At 43.6% G+C, this 19305-nt stretch overlaps 1 protein-coding gene across 6 annotated transcripts; it reads left to right on the forward strand.

The window, feature by feature from the left end:
- The first annotated feature begins 698 nt into the window (after nt 1-698).
- LOC310875679 (tetraspanin-5-like) lies at nt 699-17957 on the forward strand. 6 transcript variants are annotated; one of them, XR_014570662.1, is made up of 11 exons: nt 699-1128; nt 6330-6380; nt 7323-7469; nt 8663-8833; nt 9251-9376; nt 9953-10000; nt 10222-10338; nt 11253-11314; nt 12335-12438; nt 14571-14614; nt 15065-17957. XR_014570662.1 is itself a non-coding variant. In XM_083788989.1 (11 exons), exons 1-9 carry the CDS (start codon nt 1048-1050, stop codon nt 12420-12422), a joined length of 891 nt encoding a protein of 296 aa, XP_083645115.1. In that variant the 5' UTR covers nt 699-1047; the 3' UTR covers nt 12423; nt 14571-14614; nt 15065-17957. The 6 variants fall into 6 exon arrangements, 4 of the variants coding, with proteins under 4 accessions (XP_083645115.1, XP_083645116.1, XP_083645117.1 ...); XR_014570663.1 differs by having other exon boundaries at nt 15068-17957; XM_083788989.1 differs by having other exon boundaries at nt 12335-12423.
- The last annotated feature ends 1348 nt before the right edge of the window (nt 17958-19305 follow it).

Consider the following 19305-nt stretch of genomic DNA (forward strand, 5'->3'; position numbering starts at 1 on the left):
TTAAAGATCTATAAGAGTGCATTTGGTTACCAAGCTGGGGACTACCTAGCTGAAACCCCCCTCAAGGGTGCTGGTGGTCCCCAGACCAGGTTGAAAACCACTGTATTACATAAAATTATATAGATATTAATATTATAGTTGCACAGTTTGCACTGATCATGACACGGCTGTCTCAGTCAGTCCGTTCATGGTGAGCACTGTATAGGCTGGCAGAAGAGTGAGATACAAGCGTCCCTACTTTCAGCAAGGTCTTTAATCACCTCACGCCATCTGCTGGGCCATTTGTGCCATATGCATGTCCAGCTTCCATGGAACACCATGTGAGCAGACTCGGACTTCGACCAATCGGATGTATGGAACGGTTAGGGCACTTCAAGGACTGTATAAAGAGGACAGGAAGCGAAGACCGTACGGGCGCCGCCATGTTGCTCACTGAGCAACATGGCGGCGCCCGTACGGTCTTCGCTTCCTGTCCTCTTTATACAGTCCTTGAAGTGCCCTAACCGTTCCATACATCCGATTGGTCGAAGTCCGAGTCATTCAAGAGTCAAGCCGAGGTCTGACCAATCCATAGACCAATCCGTGACAATTAATACAGGCGGCATCATGTCCCTGTTACCCTGTACGTCATAGCCTCGCCGCCCCGCCCCCGTCCCCGATTTTGCAGCAGTGTGTGTGCGTGTGCAGTGCGTGTGTGTGAGTCGAGACTAGAGTAGAGCGTGTATGTGTGTGTGGCGGATTAGCCCATATTTCATGGTTTTGGACCCGAGATCGGCGTGTGATCGTGCGCGCGCGCCTCTCAAAACATGATGCATCCGAGCGACCTCCTGCGCCTCATTGCGCAGGAAAATAAATGATATGAACGATACAACTTAAACCCGTTCGTTTGTTTCTTTCCAACGGACGGACCGCAACAATAAAGAAAAACCGTTAGGCTACCCACCACCATCACCACAAAGCCGTGACGTGCGCGCGGCGCGCAGGGGCCGTTATTTATCGTAAAGGAAAAAAATAACGGTCCTGAATGATTATTAGTATGGTCCAACCATGTCTGGGAATTACTACAAGGGGCATGAAGTCAGCTGCTGCATCAAGTACTTCATTTTCGGATTCAACATTCTGTTCTGGGTAAGTGTAAAGTGGGCCAATATGCTTCTGTCTGTGGCTCCGTTTGGAACCCCACTGTAGGCTCAGAAGAGGTTTCCTGTATAAAAATCTTACGTGCCTGTCAGATGTTTATCTGTAGCTAGCCAGAAATATCTTTACTTTTTGGAAACTATACTGCAAAAAGGGGTTTCGCCACTGTTTTGGACCGCTCAGCCCCCAATGCAGGGATATCCTGACACGGAACCTCTTCTCGGAGTCGGAGATATTAAAGCGGTTCCAAACGGAGCTGCGTGCCATTCTCCTCCTAATTACAGCGGTCAATGTAACGGTGCAAGCCTATAAGATTGAGACTTTCGTAGTATTTGATCGATTCTGAATCCATAAAATACATCTACGAGAGTCTAAATCTTAGGCTAACGGTGCATATGGTGGCGACGCTGTTGTTGTTGTTGTTGTTGTTATTATTATTAGGCCCCAAATAAATCCATCACAACAACACGCTATTAATGATTTCCTGAAGCTATTATAATCTGTAGTATAGCCTATAGCCTACTATAGGCTGCGGTCGTCATTTTTGGCAATAAATTATGCCTGAGTCTTATTCTGTGGGTGTTGATGCATGGTGGGATCATATTGTAGCCTATAATCGGCTTTCTTCTTTCTTGTTGCTGCTGCTACACTATGACAACCGAAAGCTTAGCTATACGCTATACGCACGCTAATGCAAAGCGGTCACATTCACATCACAATAGTGTATGCACGGATGCACCTCTTGCACCTCAAAACAATTAAGGCTCTGAAAACAAGGCTCCAGACTTCCCGAAACAAATTGGTCAGGTTTACTATACTTGGCCTCACTCCCCGAACCCACCTCACCCCTGCCCATTTTGATAGGCTATATGGCATAGGGTTGACAGAGTAGGCTACAGCATTTTGCAATCATGCAATGGGTCTGGTGTCTGGTCTACTTCGCTACACGCCTACACCACCAAGATACTGTAGGCCTACATGTCTACTTACTTCATGTCAACAAAGTCCACACACAACCAGAGGGAGTTCAACAAACCACGTGCACACTGCAACCCAGATTCGGCTCAAACAAGGGATTAAAATAATTTCACTCCTATGCCACTAAAATGTGGAACGCCTATAGGTCAGCCATTACATGAATCAGGTCTCCACCATGCAGGGCAGGTCAGGTTGTGGCCTCTTGGCTCCTGGTGCAGGCGCTGTAATAGGCCAATATGAAAATGGTGCCATTTCTTCTTACGCCTTGGATGGAAATTGGATGATTTGAGGCATTTTGTTCCAAAAATCCACCTTTTGTTGGCGCTATAACAGCCCAATGTGAAAAGGGTGGGTTAGATTCCTCAGCCTAATATATTAGGAAACTCAGTGAAAGATTTCACGTAAATTGCACGCTGCATTCATGATTTGAGGCCTTTTGTTCAAAACGGGCCAATCCTGCAAACTTTGAAAGCCAATGTTAGCCAATTAGGATGGAATATGAAATATTTGGACAGATCCGTCTTGAACACATGACTATAGAGATAGTGTGTAACGATTTGCAGAATTTTTGGACAGAATCTGGAGGAGTAATATATAAAAAAAGAAAATTTAAACATTGGCCTCCTGGTGGTGCTATAACAGCCCGTTTGGGGCAGAGGTTCATCGTTGGCATCCAGGGAGTGTGTGTGTGTCCATATTGGCATCGACCGGGTTAACGATGCCGGAGATTAGCTGGTAATAGACGGACGGACGCACACACACACTCACACACGGACGGACTCACGGACGGAGTGCAAAGCATACTCTCTCCCCATGTCTGTCTTGGAGACAATAATGATGGTGATATCCATGTATAAATAAGTCTCCATATCCATGTATATATAAGTCTCTGTGTGTACACGTATGTCTGTAATCCACGTAACACGAGAACCGTTCGCCCCACACCGACTTAACACGCGTTCCACACCCCCACAGGGAGCTAAATCAACTGTAGTTTTAGTCAACAAAAACTAGACACTGACACCGAAACATTTCAGATGACTAAAACTAAAGAAAACATTTTACTCAAAAGACTATGACTAAAACTAAATAAAAAATTGCTGTCAAAATAAATACTGGTCTTAACCTTCACTCTGACAATTCTGATGAAGCGTGTCTGTCTAACAAAGGAGGGATATCTAAAAAAATCTGTACACTGACAATAAAACAATCTTCTCTATGTCGCTGTTGTTCAGACCCTCTCCGCTAAACAAATCGGGTCCACTAACATCCAAACTGCTCTTGTTGTTGGTGAGTGCACTGTGACAGCGTGTGTGGAGTGGAATGGATGCAGCCAGTCAGACACACACGACACAGAACAAAGCCAATACTGTCCACGCTCCAGCATCACCATCGTCACCATCATCGATTCCACATGGAGCCCACACGGTGGTCAGAGAGTAACTCATTGATTCGCTTTCACACATGCATTGGGCATTTTCAGTTCAGTTCAGTTTATTAATTTCCAGCTCTTTTGGACAACAAAAAAGGTGCATATACATTGTGCTAGTGCAATTTGGGCAAGACATACAGTAATTACAAAAAGCGGAAAAGTCCTAGGCACAAATTGTCAAGTTCGTTTGACATAACCAAGAGTCCAAGATGCTAGAAAAGAGGACAGGGAGACCCTGGCTCATTTAGCAAAGAATATATAATATTATTTTATAAATATTAAAATTACCATCTGCTCATCGGGAGCGGATTGTAAATTTAATAGGCCTACGTCATGTTGTAGTCACTGGTTTGTACTAGTCATCACGCCGGAAACCTCAAATGATTATCGTATTGCCCAATACGATCACCAGGAAATACGTTTATTATTATTATTATGCATTTTTGATCTAGTCTCGCATGACCAGACTGTTGCTACTTTTAATCATCCAGTCTAAACCACACCTAGACCGGATCACATGGGCGGTCCGGTCTAAACCACACCTAGACCAGATCACATGGGCGATCCGGTCTAAACCACACCTAGACCAGATCACATGGGTGATCCGGTCTAAACCACAGCTAGACCGGATCACATGGGCGATCTGGTCTAAACCACAGCTAGACCGGATCACATGGGCGATCTGGTCTAAACCACAGCTAGACCGGATCACATGGGCGATCCGGTCTAAACCACAGCTAGACCGGATCACATGGGCGATCCGGTCTAAACCACAGCTAGACCGGATCACATGGGCGATCCGGTCTAAACCACAGCTAGACCGGATCACATGGGCGATCCGGTCTAAACCACACCTAGACCGGATCACATGGGCGATCCGGTCTAAACCACACCTAGACCGGATCACACAGGCGATTTAGGAACAAACAAAGACCAGGCTTTCCTCCGAGGTGGAAAGTCTGGCGATGCGAGGTTACTTCTAGTACTTCTACCCTATTTTATAATTCAAAAATACAAAAAGTTTGTGACATTATCTGTGAAAAACGTAAGCACAATAACACAAACCATCTCTTATCCCTGGCACAAACTCTTTTCAGGTGGTGGGGGTGACTGGGGGGGTCATTTTGGGGTCCTTGACATGACAAGGTTTGAGAACCACAGCCCAACAACGAGGTGGCGACTCGTTAATGTTTCAGGATTCAAATTCAAAAGTCGCAGATCTACAAGCTCAAAACGTGTTGCTAAGTGCTGCATTTCAAGCTTGTGTAGATCTGCTACTCTGATGCTTTTATGTGACGCTGTAGTACAATCAGACAAGTAGGGCGTTAATTTAACCCATTTTGGGCGGGAACCCCTTTTGGTGTTAGCATTATGTTATGCTTTAGCTATTGAAAAATAGCAGATCTACAAGCTCATAGCACGCCACCGAGTGGCGCGCTACGAGCTTGTAGGTCTGCTATTTAAAAAAAATCGAAGAACGACTGACAGAAAACTGTCAGGATGCAGAAGACATTTTTAGAATCTGATCTCAGGTCAAAATGGGTTTTTAGGGGGAAAAAAGGAAATATGCAAATATGGAGATGAGAGGTTTTTGCCCGACGGCAGCGACATGTACACAGTCATTGTTCTCCTAGTCTCCTGTTGCCAGACTGTTTCCTCCCGCAACGTTCAAATGCTTTCGGTCAGTATGGAGAACGGAAGCTCCCTCCTCCCCACATCTGTTTCGTCTTTACAGTCACGCTCCTAATATAAATATAAATATAAATAATCAAAGCATATATCTAGCTGAATTAATAGTTTTTTATGTAAATCTATTTTAAAATATATTTACGAACGGAAATGCCAGCATCCTTGCTTGGGTTTCGGGAGGTGTAGATATATAGTATATATCCCTCGATCCCTCCGTTGAGACTTTTAAATCCAGACAGAAAACCTTTTTATAGTCACAAGCCTTTGAATCCCCCTCATAATCCTGCACTTTGACAGGAAACAGGAAATGCTTTCCTTGCTGCTCTTAATGTTTATTTTCTGAGGGGCGCTATAGCCCCATCTATATACAGCTATAGAGATTTTTGGCCTAACACAAACATTAAATGAATGAATTGACAATGAATGGAGAAATATGTCAAATTCCCATTGAGAATGAATGGAGAATTTATGTCATGTGTGTTTGAGCAAATCGACATGTTACGTCATGATGATGTACGATGATAAGAGCGAGCAACGGCTAGTTTCATCATACACAAAGACTAAATTCCCATCACTTCACACGTTTGTGATTCTTTTTCTATTTTCTCATTTCAGTATAATAAACCTTCATTGTCTTATACTGTATTGCATTGTTTTCTCTGACCCGTGGAGCACTTTGGTAGCTTTTAAATGTGCTATACAAATACATTTGATTTTATTTGATATAGCATTCAGAGATTGTGGAAGTAGTTGTCTGGCTACGTGAGACTATTGTTCTCTGAACACGACACACACAAATGAGCATGCAGTGAAATGTAGGCAGAGAACAACCAATGGTGCAGAACTCGGCTGCCAGGGTTCATCTCACCCACACCAAGCTTTGGCACAGCATCAGTCACAAGGGGACAGACCGCTTTTACTGAAAACTCCATAGCCGTGTCCCTGAATCACTTTTAAGGCCAGTGCCCCCTTATCCAATAACCGCACGCACGCACGCGCACAGACCAAACATTATAACATACAGTAGGAGGGTGTTAAGTGTGCTTTTTAAAGACAGCAGTCATGTGACCTATATGAATGTTTTATCTTTCAGTTGCTGGGCATGGCGTTGGTCGGCATCGGACTGTGGGCGTGGAGCGAGAAGGTGGGTGTGGAGAGACATTAGTGGACCACTTCACCCACTTTCAACCTGTATCTTCACATAATTCAGCTCAGTCTGTGTCTCAGACGACTGTGGACACTCCTACCGGTGACGTCATCGTTGGGCAGGTTTATTTTTAACACGAGAACAATGGCTTCCGTTATAGCATGCTGACTATCCAGTATCCAGGAATAGAGAGCGTGCGGTTTCTTTTAGCTTGGATTCCCAATCGAGCAGTTGAGAGGAAGAACCATCTGAGTCCATAATTTATTCTGACCCCTCCCCGAAAAGGCCTATCTGTCCTGACATTATCCATGAATTATTCATACGTTGTTGTCAACGGATATTAATAAATCTGGGAATAAATTATTTACCAATGAATGTCTTCACCAATATGTTTGTAAAGGTGCGTGTAGTAACACCTCTCACAAAGACTGACATTTAGGTTCCCTACTAGGGGAATCTGTGACAGCTGCATGCATGTTATTCTGCTTTAAGTAGCATGATGATGGCCATAGCCGTCATCACAAATGTGATGAGGTCATCACATTTGGAAATGTGTCTATGGCTGTTTTTAGCCCAAGGAGTGTTTTTTTGTTGTTGTTGCAAAACAAATGCTTGCAATGGATTCAGAATCATCAAAAACCTCTAGTTTGACCTATCACATGCTACTTAAAGCAGAATGGAAATGTTTACATTTTGCCTGCATATAGGGGGTACCCCAACTTTCAGCAGCTGTCACAGATTCTGAGAGGGAAAGTGAATTTCTGTTTTTGTGGGATGTGTTACTAGAAACCTTTACAAACACATGCTGACCACATGTCACACTGTGAAGAAATGTCTTGCCTGGTGAGGAATTTATTCCCAGATTAGACATTGTTCTGTTGATAATATTCCCTGGCGACGTCATGACGAGTTGGTTCCATGTGGTCCTCCCTCCACCAGGGTGTGCTGTCCAACATCTCGTCCATAACGGACCTGGGGGGTTTGGATCCTGTGTGGCTGTTCATGGTGGTCGGGGGCGTGATGTTCATCCTGGGCTTTGCGGGATGCATCGGCGCACTGCGTGAGAACACCTTCCTGCTCAAATTCGTAAGTACCCCGCAGTGGCGTGCACAGACATTTTGAGGGGTAAGTGCTAAAGCTTTTTTGGGGCATAAATAATATATCGGAAGCTTTTAATCCAGAATTGACCGTTGTCACCATGTGCCACATACTGTACAAAACAAAAATAAAATAAAACATCTTTCAAAAGGACACATTGCTGTCGAGAGGGCAAAAGGGCAGGTGCTCTAGCACCACCTAGTGTCTATCTGTGCACATCCCTGCTACCCCACCACACCGTATGAAAACATAAAAAAATAAAAGGAAAATACAGTGGTGGAAAAAGTACTCAATTTTACTTAAGTAAAAGTATCAATACCGCAATATAGAAATACCCTGTTACAAGTTAATTCAATGTACAATGTACAAAAGTGTTGATTATGTACTGATTATGCAGAATGTCCCATTTCAAGTTTTCAAATAATAATATTTTCAACAAGCTCCATTGTGAGCTTGTAAGATCGGCTATTTTCAAATGGCCGAAATGTACTGTATGTACGGGCTGAAGTGGTTAATTAAGGTTCAAGGTTTCTTTATTTGTCAAACCAATATATTATAGAGGGCTGAAATGTCGTCTCCCTCTCATCCACGGTGCAATAAAACATAAAACTAATTATGCACGCAATAGTGACAATGACAGCAATAGTGCAACAGATTAATAGGCAATAAAGTGCAATGATTAAAAATACAGTGGAACCAGTGCCCATACCCGAGGCGGGGGTTGGCGAAAGGGCCTTTCTGTGTGGAGTTTGCATGTTCTCCCCGTGTCCCCTAGGGTAGATACCCTCACAAAAACATGCCGTAATCCTGGTCTCTAAAACTACCCCCCCCTGGCCAGCCGGGGCGCCTGATGAAGGGGAAAGGTACTGGTCGGAATAACGTGTCCCTTCCACGCGCTATGTCCGGCCGGGGAAATTCCCCTCTGTCAGGTGAAAAGAAGCAGCTTGGACTCCTCATGCATAGAAGGAGGCATGAGGTCAGTCCGCTGCCCCCCCAGGTTGGCAGAGGAAGTGTAGCGCCCAGGATTACATTAGACAATTGGCACTGGGTGAAAAGAAAACTGGGTTACAAAATCGTGGGATAAAAAATAAAGAAAAAAATAAAAGAAATACAGTGGAACCAGAAAGCCATGCCCACTGCTATTGAATTGAATTGAATTGTGTTGGTCCTGCCCCGTGTAGTTCTCGGTGTTCCTGGGCATCATCTTCTTCTTGGAGCTGACCACGGGCATCCTGGCGTTCGTCTTCAAAGACTGGATCAAGGACCAGCTCAACCTGTTCATCAACAACAACATCCGGGCGTACCGGGACGACATCGACCTACAGAACCTCATCGACTTCACGCAGGAATACGTACGTTTGTTTGCCTATATCAAAAGAGTATAGTTCCCCACCCCAAACAAATTACTTATATTTCATTTTATATTTTAATGCCACTTCTCAAGGCCCTGGAGGTTTTTTTTAGATTCTCCTTCACATTTTTATTGACTTTGTGTATCATTTTTAAATGTTCTTTTAAGTGACAATAAACAAGCAAACAAAACAATGTCTTGGCCCAGGCCGTAGCGTAACGTTCTGGGCACCGGACTGGTGATCCAGTCGCAGTGTGCCGCGGGTTCGACTCCCGGACCCGACACGGCCTTTACTGCATGTCATCCCCCCATCTCTCTCCCGTTTCCTGTCAGCCTACTGTCTGTCCCTTCAAAAATCAAAAGGCGTAAGCCGCAAAAAATATCTTAAAAAAAAAACAAAAAAAACAATGTCTTGCAGTGGGAGTGCTGCGGGGCATTCGGCGCAGACGACTGGAACCTCAACATCTACTTTAACTGCACCGACGGGAACCCCAGCAGGGAGAAGTGTGGCGTCCCGTTCTCATGCTGCACCAAAGACCCAGCGGTATGGAACCACCATCCTAGAACCACCATCTTAAGACCACCATCATAGAGCCACCATCCTAGAACCACCATCCTAGAACCACCATCTTAAGACCACCATCATAGAGCCACCATCCTAGAACCACCATCCTAGAACCACCATCCTAGGGCCACCATCCTAGGGCCACCATCCTAGAGCCACCATCCTAGAGCAACCATCCTAGGACCATAACACCATCGTAGGACCGCACACATATAGTTGCTGTCAGGCAGAAACCTCTCATCAGTGCCGTCACTAGGCATACTCGCAGTACGCACTGTGCGTAGGGCAACACGCCGAGGGGGTCAACAAAATGTGCCAAGCCGATCCTCATAAACGATGTTTTCCATTATTCCATCCTGAAAAGTGACAGTTTTGGACATATGAGGTTTCCACCCGGCAGAGACGTCATGTGCGCACACATGCACGTGCACACACACACACACACACACACACAGTCACACACACACACACACAAATTTGAAGGATACTTTCTTTATCCATTCCCTTGGCATGGTGTAATCTGTCTGTCTGTCTCTGTCTTGTCCTTGTCAACAGGAGGACGTGATAAACACACAGTGTGGATATGACGTACGGGCAAAGCCGGTGAGTGACTTGCTAATGAAAACCTTCTAACACTTATTTCAGGAGAATTCAGTTAGTAACTGAACACATTTGCCTATATGAAGGGTTTTACAAGTAGTTGTTCTGCATGGTTACAGTATGATAAATACCTAACTCATTATAATTAAGCAGTATTACACGAGAGGGTGTTCTTTACCGTACTGTAACTAAGATATTCACTAAACGACTCTTCCCCCATGCAGGATGCGGAGCAGAAGGACTCCATCAACGTGAAGGGCTGCGTGCCTCAGTTCGAGAAGTGGCTCCAGGACAACCTGACGCTGGTGGCGGGGATCTTCATCGGCGTCGCTCTGCTGCAGGTACGTGTGTACTGTGTATGGTGACCTCTGACCCCTGACCTCTGGTCCATAGTGTTAGGAGGACTTCTCCTTAACGCGTGTCGAAAAAGCGGGCGCACCCCGTTTCGTGGCTCATTACATTTGTATACCTAGGATGAGGTAGTAGTTCGTCATCTAAAGCGAAGCCATTTTATGTTTGGCTGCATGCTGAAAATAGCCAATCTACAAGCTGCAACACATTGCAAGCTTGTAGATTGGCTATTTTTAGCATGCAACAAACTGTAAAATCAGTCAAGGCTTGTCAAAATAATCTTTTGTCGACTAAATTAACTGTAGACTAAAATATAGTCAAATATAGTCAAATAAAACTAGACTAACACTAAAACATTTCAGGTGACTAAACTGAGACTAAAACTAAATGAAAATGTATTCAAAGACTATGACTAAAACAATCAACATTTGCTGTCAAAATAAACACTAGGACGAGGGAGCGCTTGCTCATCCTAGGAAGTCAAACATCGCCAACGGCGACAATGAATGACCCTTTGTTGTTGTGAGTTTTGAAAATGTTTCATGATACGTAGCTTGTGGAGTTAGTTCAGTCAGATATACTCGAGGGGCTCATTCAGTGTTATGCAAGACCCACATGTCATTCATTGACTTGGCAATCAGCTGACCAATTGGGCGGGGTATTTAAGTGTAAATCTGGATTCTTCCTCTGCCTATGCGTTCCTGTGGTTGTTGTTTGGCTACAATATCCTTGCAGGATCCAGAAATGCATAGCTTGTATCACTTCATAGTGTGATATCTGTGTGGATCGGTGAGAGTTCACCGTAGGTAGCAGAACCGAATGCCAAGATAAAATGTTATATGCACACTTCAATCTATTCGTGAGTTAACTTATCTGACTGAAATGTTGTAATTTTTCCGCACAGATCTTCGGGATATGTTTGGCGCAAAACCTAGTGAGCGACATTGAAGCTGTGCAAGCAAGCTGGTAAGAAAAAATATATATTTATTGAGATCTATACATTCAACCGAGTGTGATTCATAAGCTTTGCCTAGTCGTGTACGAGCCATGCAAATCTAAATCTCATGATCAGTTCATGTTATTTATTACTTCCAAGAGGAAAATGTGAAACAGAATAATCACGGTTAACAACCAAGCTACTATTCAGAATCATCATTATTGTCATATCACAGTTTTACAAGTAAAAAAGTGGGTGAAATTAGTTTTTGTGCATAGTTCCCATCGTGTCATTTTTTATAAGAAACACAAGAAAAGGAAGAATAGAGAGGGAGGGGTGGGAGAGTATTTCTCACAAGTAAATGTTTTGGTTAATCTACCATTGTGCTGGCTTTATGTAAATTGACGTAAAACTTTATCGCACTTATGCCAGCATGTTTGTCTGTCTTGGACGAGTCAAGTCATTTCATGATACAGTAAGGTTTTGTTTCTCCAAAAAGTAAAAAAATAGATCAGATAATGCGATGAAGATCGCATCACCCGGTTCTTTATTTGTGGCCCTGTCGCCGGGAGTCCGGGACACGGTGTGGCCCTCTTTTGGGCTCCCACCTGCACCCAACAGTTGAGAAACACTAGTTTGAAGCTTTTCATTTTCATGTCAAGGACACCCATACGTTAGTCCGACGTACGAATAGTCTGACAGGCGTGGCTGTTTAAGGCTCACCCGTGGCTTTCGCATGCGGTTAGGGTTAGGTGTAGGGTGTCGGACTGTTAGGACGTCGGACAAAAGATATGCACCCTGCCTGAGGTGGGGGAAGCATAAAGCTTAATTCACACTCCATTGCACGAAGCAGGTGTCGCTTGCCAAAGAGCGCAGATCGCTACAACCTCACAACGCGTCGTGTGTGTGACCTTGTATAGATCTGTGCCTTTCGCCAAGCTAGGGCATATAAGAGAGGAATGAGCTGTTCCATCCCAATGCCTCATTATTACTCATCTCATACATCATTCTCCCTCCTCCTCCTCATCCTCACGGCTCCTCGTCATCAGGGTGCCACCGCCACCGCCAGTCTCTCTGTCGTCCATGCGCGGACCCCCACCGCACGGCAGCAAGAAAGCAGGCGTCTACTACGCATGATGTGTGTATGTGGCCGGTAGGGTGCCAATTATTAAGGACCCGTTGTTCTCCCCCTTCTTTTGTTGTTGTTTGAATGTTGCTGTGACGTTGTCGGACTCCCTCTTTCCCCCGGTGTTTCGCCGTACGTGGCAGACTTTTGTTTAGGTTTAGGAATAGTGTTTGTGAGGTTAGGATTAGTGCTGCACGATTCTTGCTCAAATGTGAATCTCAATTTTCCTCCACAAGAATTGAGATAACGATACTCACACGATTATTATTTTGTTTTCCCATGAAAATATTTATTGTCTTTAGTCTGTACAATACTAGTCTGTAACATTACTAATGGTATATTCACCTGGAGCCAACTGTGGCTTTAAACAGACAACATCAAAGTGCTTGACTTAAACCTCTCTTAAAGTCTCTCTCTTGTAGCAAAAACATAACTAAAAGTAATTGGACAGCCAACTAGTGCTGCACAATTTTTACTCAAATATTCGGAGCTCGATGTTCGGAGCGAATTTCCGACCAGTGTTCAAACACCTTCGGGGTTAAGGTTCGCGTTAGTAGGCATAGTGTTTGTGAGGTTAAGGTTAGTTTTAGGCATAGTTTCTGTGAAGTTAAAGGTCAGGGTTAAGGATAGGTTTAGGCATAGTTTCTGTGAAGTTAAAGACTATAGGGTTTAGTCGCTGTGACACACCGCATAAAGAGGGAGTCCTGTGATGTTGTAGCTAAAATAGTGGCCATAGTGGAGTGGGTAGCGAGGTCGTCTGAGAACCGGAAGGTTGCCGGTTCGAGCCTCGGTAGCTCACCCTCGAGTCCCCCTGTCCCTGACCAAGACACTTATAACCCCTAACTGACTTCCGCCGTCCGTCTGTCCGGTCATCAAAGCCATCTGAGCAGCCAGCAGCCGGATGGAGCTGTAAAAGCAAATTCAACAACCCAGGCAGGGAGCAGAAATGACTTCCCCCGGACTTTCTCAGCAGTGTTGATTTTAACAGCAACGTTGTTATTTAGTTTTAGTCATATGTGACCATATTTGACTGAGGGACTGCCATTAGATTTTCTTGAATTTTCGTTTACATTACACCTAGCTACATGTTTAAGCATTTATTTCATATTTACATGTCGATTTCAGCTCTGACACTTATTTCAGACACGCTCTAGTATGTGAAGAGTCTGCCTGTGTATTAAAAAAAGTTTTTATCCTCTGGTGAAAAGCTGGAATTTGCGCAATGGCAGGCTCTCAGTCAAATCTGGTCACAGTCTTTTGAATACAATTTAATTTCGTTTTTGTCATTAAATGGTTTAGTTAGTTAAATAGTTAAATATATTATATAACATTTTAGTCAACTAAATCTACAAAAAATGTATGCACGCTTTCTCATTTGAGACAGACTTTTACTTATGGTCACGTGATCATTTCACAGCAGCTTTGAATGTATTCATTGATTGAAATCTAAACAGCACGAGGTACAGTCAGACATTTAGACTAAACGGATAACATATAAAGTCCAGCTCACTAATCAGCTGTGCTGAGCTGTTTTGTCCCCTGGATGCACACACACACACACACACACACACACACACACACACACACACACACACACACACACATGCGCGCGGCCGCGCGCAGTGATGTTTGTAAACATATAGTGCATGAAACAAGAAACCCTGCCCTTTCTATGGCCTCAGGAGGTGCACGTGGATGGTGCTGATGTTATCAACGTGTTTTAGTCCGGTGAGGCACAGATAGAGGACGGGGTGATTTCAGGGCAACTCTAATGACCCGACAATCACTTTGATTGGCTTTTCCCCTGCAATCTGCACCTCGCAGGCCAACAAATCAACAATCAACGACTGCAGTGAGTGCACAACCAGCCAAGCATACAAATGTGGCCGTCCGCCTTTTTATTTATTTTATGTTTCAATGCTGGCTGCAAACAGTATAGTGGCTTAGCTTAGTTAAAAAAAAAATACAAAAATACAGCTGTTTAAAAAGATGGCAGATGATCATTGATCAGTGAGGACCAATTATATGAAGATATTGAAAAGTGGTGTAGTGGTCCCTTAACATTAATCCAATATGCTCTGGTGGTCTCTCTATGATTCATCTCACTCTCTCAGCTAAAGGGGTCCTTAGATTAAACTGTACTCATTTATTTTCCGTAGCTTCTTCACCTAACGCAGAGGCAGCGTTCTTCACACTCTAACAGGTAAAGTGGACCCTTACGGCCGAAACGCTGGTTAATTAGTACAAACAGAGAGATGTGTTGTGTGAACAGTGACCACCGCGGCAGCGTGACGTCATGTTGTAGTTTTCGGTGGTCACCTCTTCACCAAACAGTGGACTATATGAATAGGCCTCGACTCTGAGAGTGTACAAATGGTACCAAATGGACCCGTACATTTGTACACTCTTCAGAGTTATGGGGGTCCTTACAAATAAAACATTTGAGAACAAATAGTACAAGTTGGACTACTAATGTGCCATAGTGCCGTAGTAAATAAGTGTTATACACATTCTGAAGAAAACCTCGAGACTTGACATTCAGTAATTGGGTCTTATGATCAAAATAATAATAATTTGCCACGGACACATTTGTCCGTGTACGGACAAATTGTCTGAACGCTGTAATAATTCATGTTTAAATTTCTTCTTCCAGCAGGACTCTTGGCAGCTTGACTTCATTGCACATCAAAAAACTAAACTTCCATCTTCGTGGATGACGCGTGGGAACGACCAGGAGCGCGTGTGTGTGTGTTCAGAACGACCAGGAGTGTGTGTGTATGTGTTCAAAACGAGTGTGTGTGTGTGTGTGTTCAGAAGAGGACACCAGTGATCATCTACAAATAGTGGATTCGGATGAAAATCAACCGATAATCACCAGTAGGTTGCTTATCAATACCATCTTATCGACCTACTGCATGTATACTGGCAGCATACTGGCTGTGATTAGGAAACGTGGTCGCGTTATCCTACTATTGCTCCCTAAATGCTCTAACCCTAAACCCTAACCTCAGTCTTAACTGGCCACGGCACGCAAGTCCCCTAACCTCATATCAGTCTTCTTAACCCATTCAGGACGGGATTAAAAAAAATACATAAAACAACAAACAATGTATTAATAATTATTTAAAAGTTTTTCAGAAAACTTAGGTCAGGATTTAGAAGGTGTTTTTTTAGAATTGGCCTCAGCCCTAAATTAACTGGCCACGCAAGTCACGATGTTTTCACTTCCGTGTTTCCTAATGGCCAGCCGGTGGGCTGCAGCATACATGCAGTATACTGTAGGTCGATTGCGTGGTCTTGTTCTGGGTTGACAACATTTGAAGCGGGTGCTCTGAGCGTGTTCAGAGGAGGACTCACTCCACTGATCATCTAAGGACGTGTTCAGAAAGAGGACTCCGTTGATCACATTCCTCCTGAAGGAAGCGGCACATTTTCTTAATGCACTAATAATGTGACATTTCTCTGTGTAATACACTGTGTGTGTCTGTGTGTGTGTGTGTGTGTGTGTGTGTGTGTGTGTGTGTGTGAATATTGTAAAGGATAGTTAATTGGCCGGGGGGAGGGCGGTGTATAGTATCAATAGACCGATTCATATTCAGACATCAATAATCATATCGTTGCTGTCTGGAAGAAACTACCTAACTCCATTTTGTGGGTTAAAAAGTGCTTCGGCAAAAACCTCCTAACTCCATTGGATCCTCAAACTATCTGCCAAACCAGCTAACTCCGCCTGTTTAGCCATCTTTTTTTCCCCATGAATCAGTGCTATTGAACATCCTTTACGTCTGTGTGTTGGTTAAAAAAATGAATATTTTGGAGTTAGGTGGTTTCTTACAGACAGCAGAGATATACCTAGTAGGTCCAAAACCTCTCCACCCAGATGTAGTGGTTTTGCCAATTGATTCAGACTTCCCACACACAGTATTTCTGTCTCTTCACTGCTGTTGTATCCTATACTGACTCGCCTGTCAGTGAGGAGCCCCCACCGGGAGGACACAATGTATCCTATACTGACTCGCCTGTCAGTGAGGAGCCCCCACCGGGAGGACACAATGTATCCTATACTGACTCGCCTGCCAGTGAGGAGCCCCCACCGGGAGGACGTGGAACCTGTCGTCCTACTCCTAAAGTGTAGAGTGTTGTTAGCTCCGCTGTCGCGCCGCAGTGCGTCTTCGAGTAGCGATTCGTTCATATTCATATGCGATTATCGTTGTCTGAATATTAGATCAGTCTGTATCAACACTTCAAAGGGATAGGTGTAGTTGCACACTGCATGCTATCATCTCACAGCACTCACACATTTTTTATAGCTACACGTAGGAAGACGAAGAAAATGCTTTTGATATTAGATTGGTATTTTTCACTGTGAAATATTAAGCTCCGTTTGTAGCCCTGTTATCCCAGAACAGGTTTAATAGTGTTTTAAAAGTGTTTTAACCATCCTAGATGGATGGGTGGATGGGGAAGGCAAAACAAAAAGCATTAATATGTCTCTGAAACTGAACATGTATGTATGTATAGTGTATACATACAGTATGTATGTTCATTCACAGACACCTTTCAATGCTTCGCCACTAGATGGCGAGGTTTGGGTGAAGATTTGAATAGGGACAGTATTGTAAACTTTTTGCTAAGGGTTTTGGGTTGGACTTGGATGTGCCAGAAGGCCTGATTCTGTGGAGAGGTTATTTGAGATCTGATCTCCAAAATAACACCTTCACACCCAAATATATGACCATTTCACACTGAACGCCGTTCGCCGTCGGGTGGAAATCTTGTATGTCCAAAATGCCACTAATTATTTAGCCCCAATAACTTGCAGTTCTGGACAAAGTACTCACAATCTTTACTTAAATAAATATATCAATTATGCAATATGGAAATACTATGGCATGTCATTCTGACCTGAGATCAGATTAAAAAAATGTCTTCTACATCCTGACAGTTTTCTGAAAAAGCTATGTTTCCATGTCAGTCGTTCTTCGATTTTTCAAAAATAGGAGACCTACAAGCTCGTAGCGCGGCGCGCTATGAGCTTGTAGATCTGCTATTTTTTCAATAGCTAAAGCATAGCATAATTCTAACACCAAAAGGGGTTCCCGCCCAAAATGGGTCAAACGCAAAGAAGGGCCTTAATTTCTGCGTGGAGTTTGCATGTTCTCCCCGTGTCCCCTAGGGTATAGGTACCCTCACATGTTATCCCCGTGTCCCCTAGGGTACAGGTACCCTCACAAAAAACATGCAGTAATCCTTAGACACTGGTGTGGGATAAAATGTTTGAATTAAACGCAAAGAAACGTAAACATACTGATCTACAGGTGATGCTTGTAGATTGGCTGCTTTTGCACGACCCTGTCATGATATGTAATATATAAACAATACATAAAAATAAAAAAAAGAAATAAATACAAATAAAATGGAGATACAAGGCTTCTATCCCGACAGCGACAATATTTTGCTAATTCCACTGATGGAACCGGTGCCGATGTGCTTGTTGCTAATGTATAAAATGTCAAAAGATGAACACTAAATGAAAGACTACTGAATTAAATGACTAAAAAAAAAAATCACATCCCTCCTGCAAGTCTATATGGCATATTTTACTCGGGGGGGGGGGGGGGTAAAGTATACATGATTAGAACATACTAAACATTCCACAATTAAGTTGTAATATTTCTACAATTGCTACACAAATCTGTACATCCAGTCATTTCGGGGCATTAACAAGAAGTTGGCGGATAAAAATGAAGTCTGATAATTATGTACCGTGCATATTCACATCATGTATACTTTACATTACAAGCAGGGGTTACCATGACATCACCTGCCGAGGTGCCCACATATCCTGAATCCCTACAAGTACTGTACAGTCAGTTACTGAATAACTATTCTATGAGAGATACCAGGTTTCCTGATGATGCCCTATGATGGAGGGTTTGTAAAATATGTTTTTGTTCCTTTCTTGCACTTGTTGATTGATCTGAACATAACATGGGACGAAGGGAATGAAATGTTTTACCCTTTCATAGACACATGCATACACAGTACGAGTAGATCCATGGTCATGGTCATTTGATCCATTATTGTGGCATTTGTTTCAAACGACTATAATAGTTTCAGTCCTGACGGTCCAGCCATATAGATATTGTGTGGCCCTATTTTCATCACTGCCTCACCCCTTACCCCTAAACGTCTTTGCCTTTTTTGACTATTTTGTTCATCTTGTACAACTAGCCGATCTAGATCGATACGTTTGGAGCTTGTAGACCGTTAAGGGCATTAGTTTATGAAAAGTAGGGGTGCACCGACAGGGAAAATATTGGCCGATACGGATACAGATGATTCCCTTTTGCGATATAAATGTTCCGCTAGCTGTAAATATCGTCCGATACCGATATGTGTCCGATACACCGATAGGCATTCCTAAGGAAAGACAAAAAAGATCATAAGAGGTTTCTGCCCAACAACACGCGGCGATAACCCGGGGCTTAATGATGAAGGGTGCCCAAACGACCCTTGTCAGCTCCCGTGGGAAACTCGTCGGGTCGCGTTGTCATCTCCAGGAAATTGGATAATGTAGATAACGCAGAATTCCACCGTAACTACCTCCTCCCTTTCCTCCGCTCCTCATTTCCTGTGTACCGTTGACCTCATTTCCTGTCTAATATTGACCCACTGATATGCTTAATATCGAATAAATGAAGGTGACTGACAGCTAAACGCCTCGTCCAGTCAATCTCACATGAGTGACACTTGAACTCAACTCATAGTGTTTAAAGGACCACTTCACCCATTTTAAACCCATCTTCATATCATTGCTGTCGGGCAGAAGCTTATTATCTCCATATTAAAATGTTGTGTTTTTTCTCTCGTAAATTAACGCCCTACTTGATC

Source organism: Protomyctophum parallelum (genome assembly GCF_964188405.1).
Source record: "Protomyctophum parallelum genome assembly, chromosome: 18".
Lineage (NCBI taxonomy): Eukaryota > Metazoa > Chordata > Actinopteri > Myctophiformes > Myctophidae > Protomyctophum > Protomyctophum parallelum.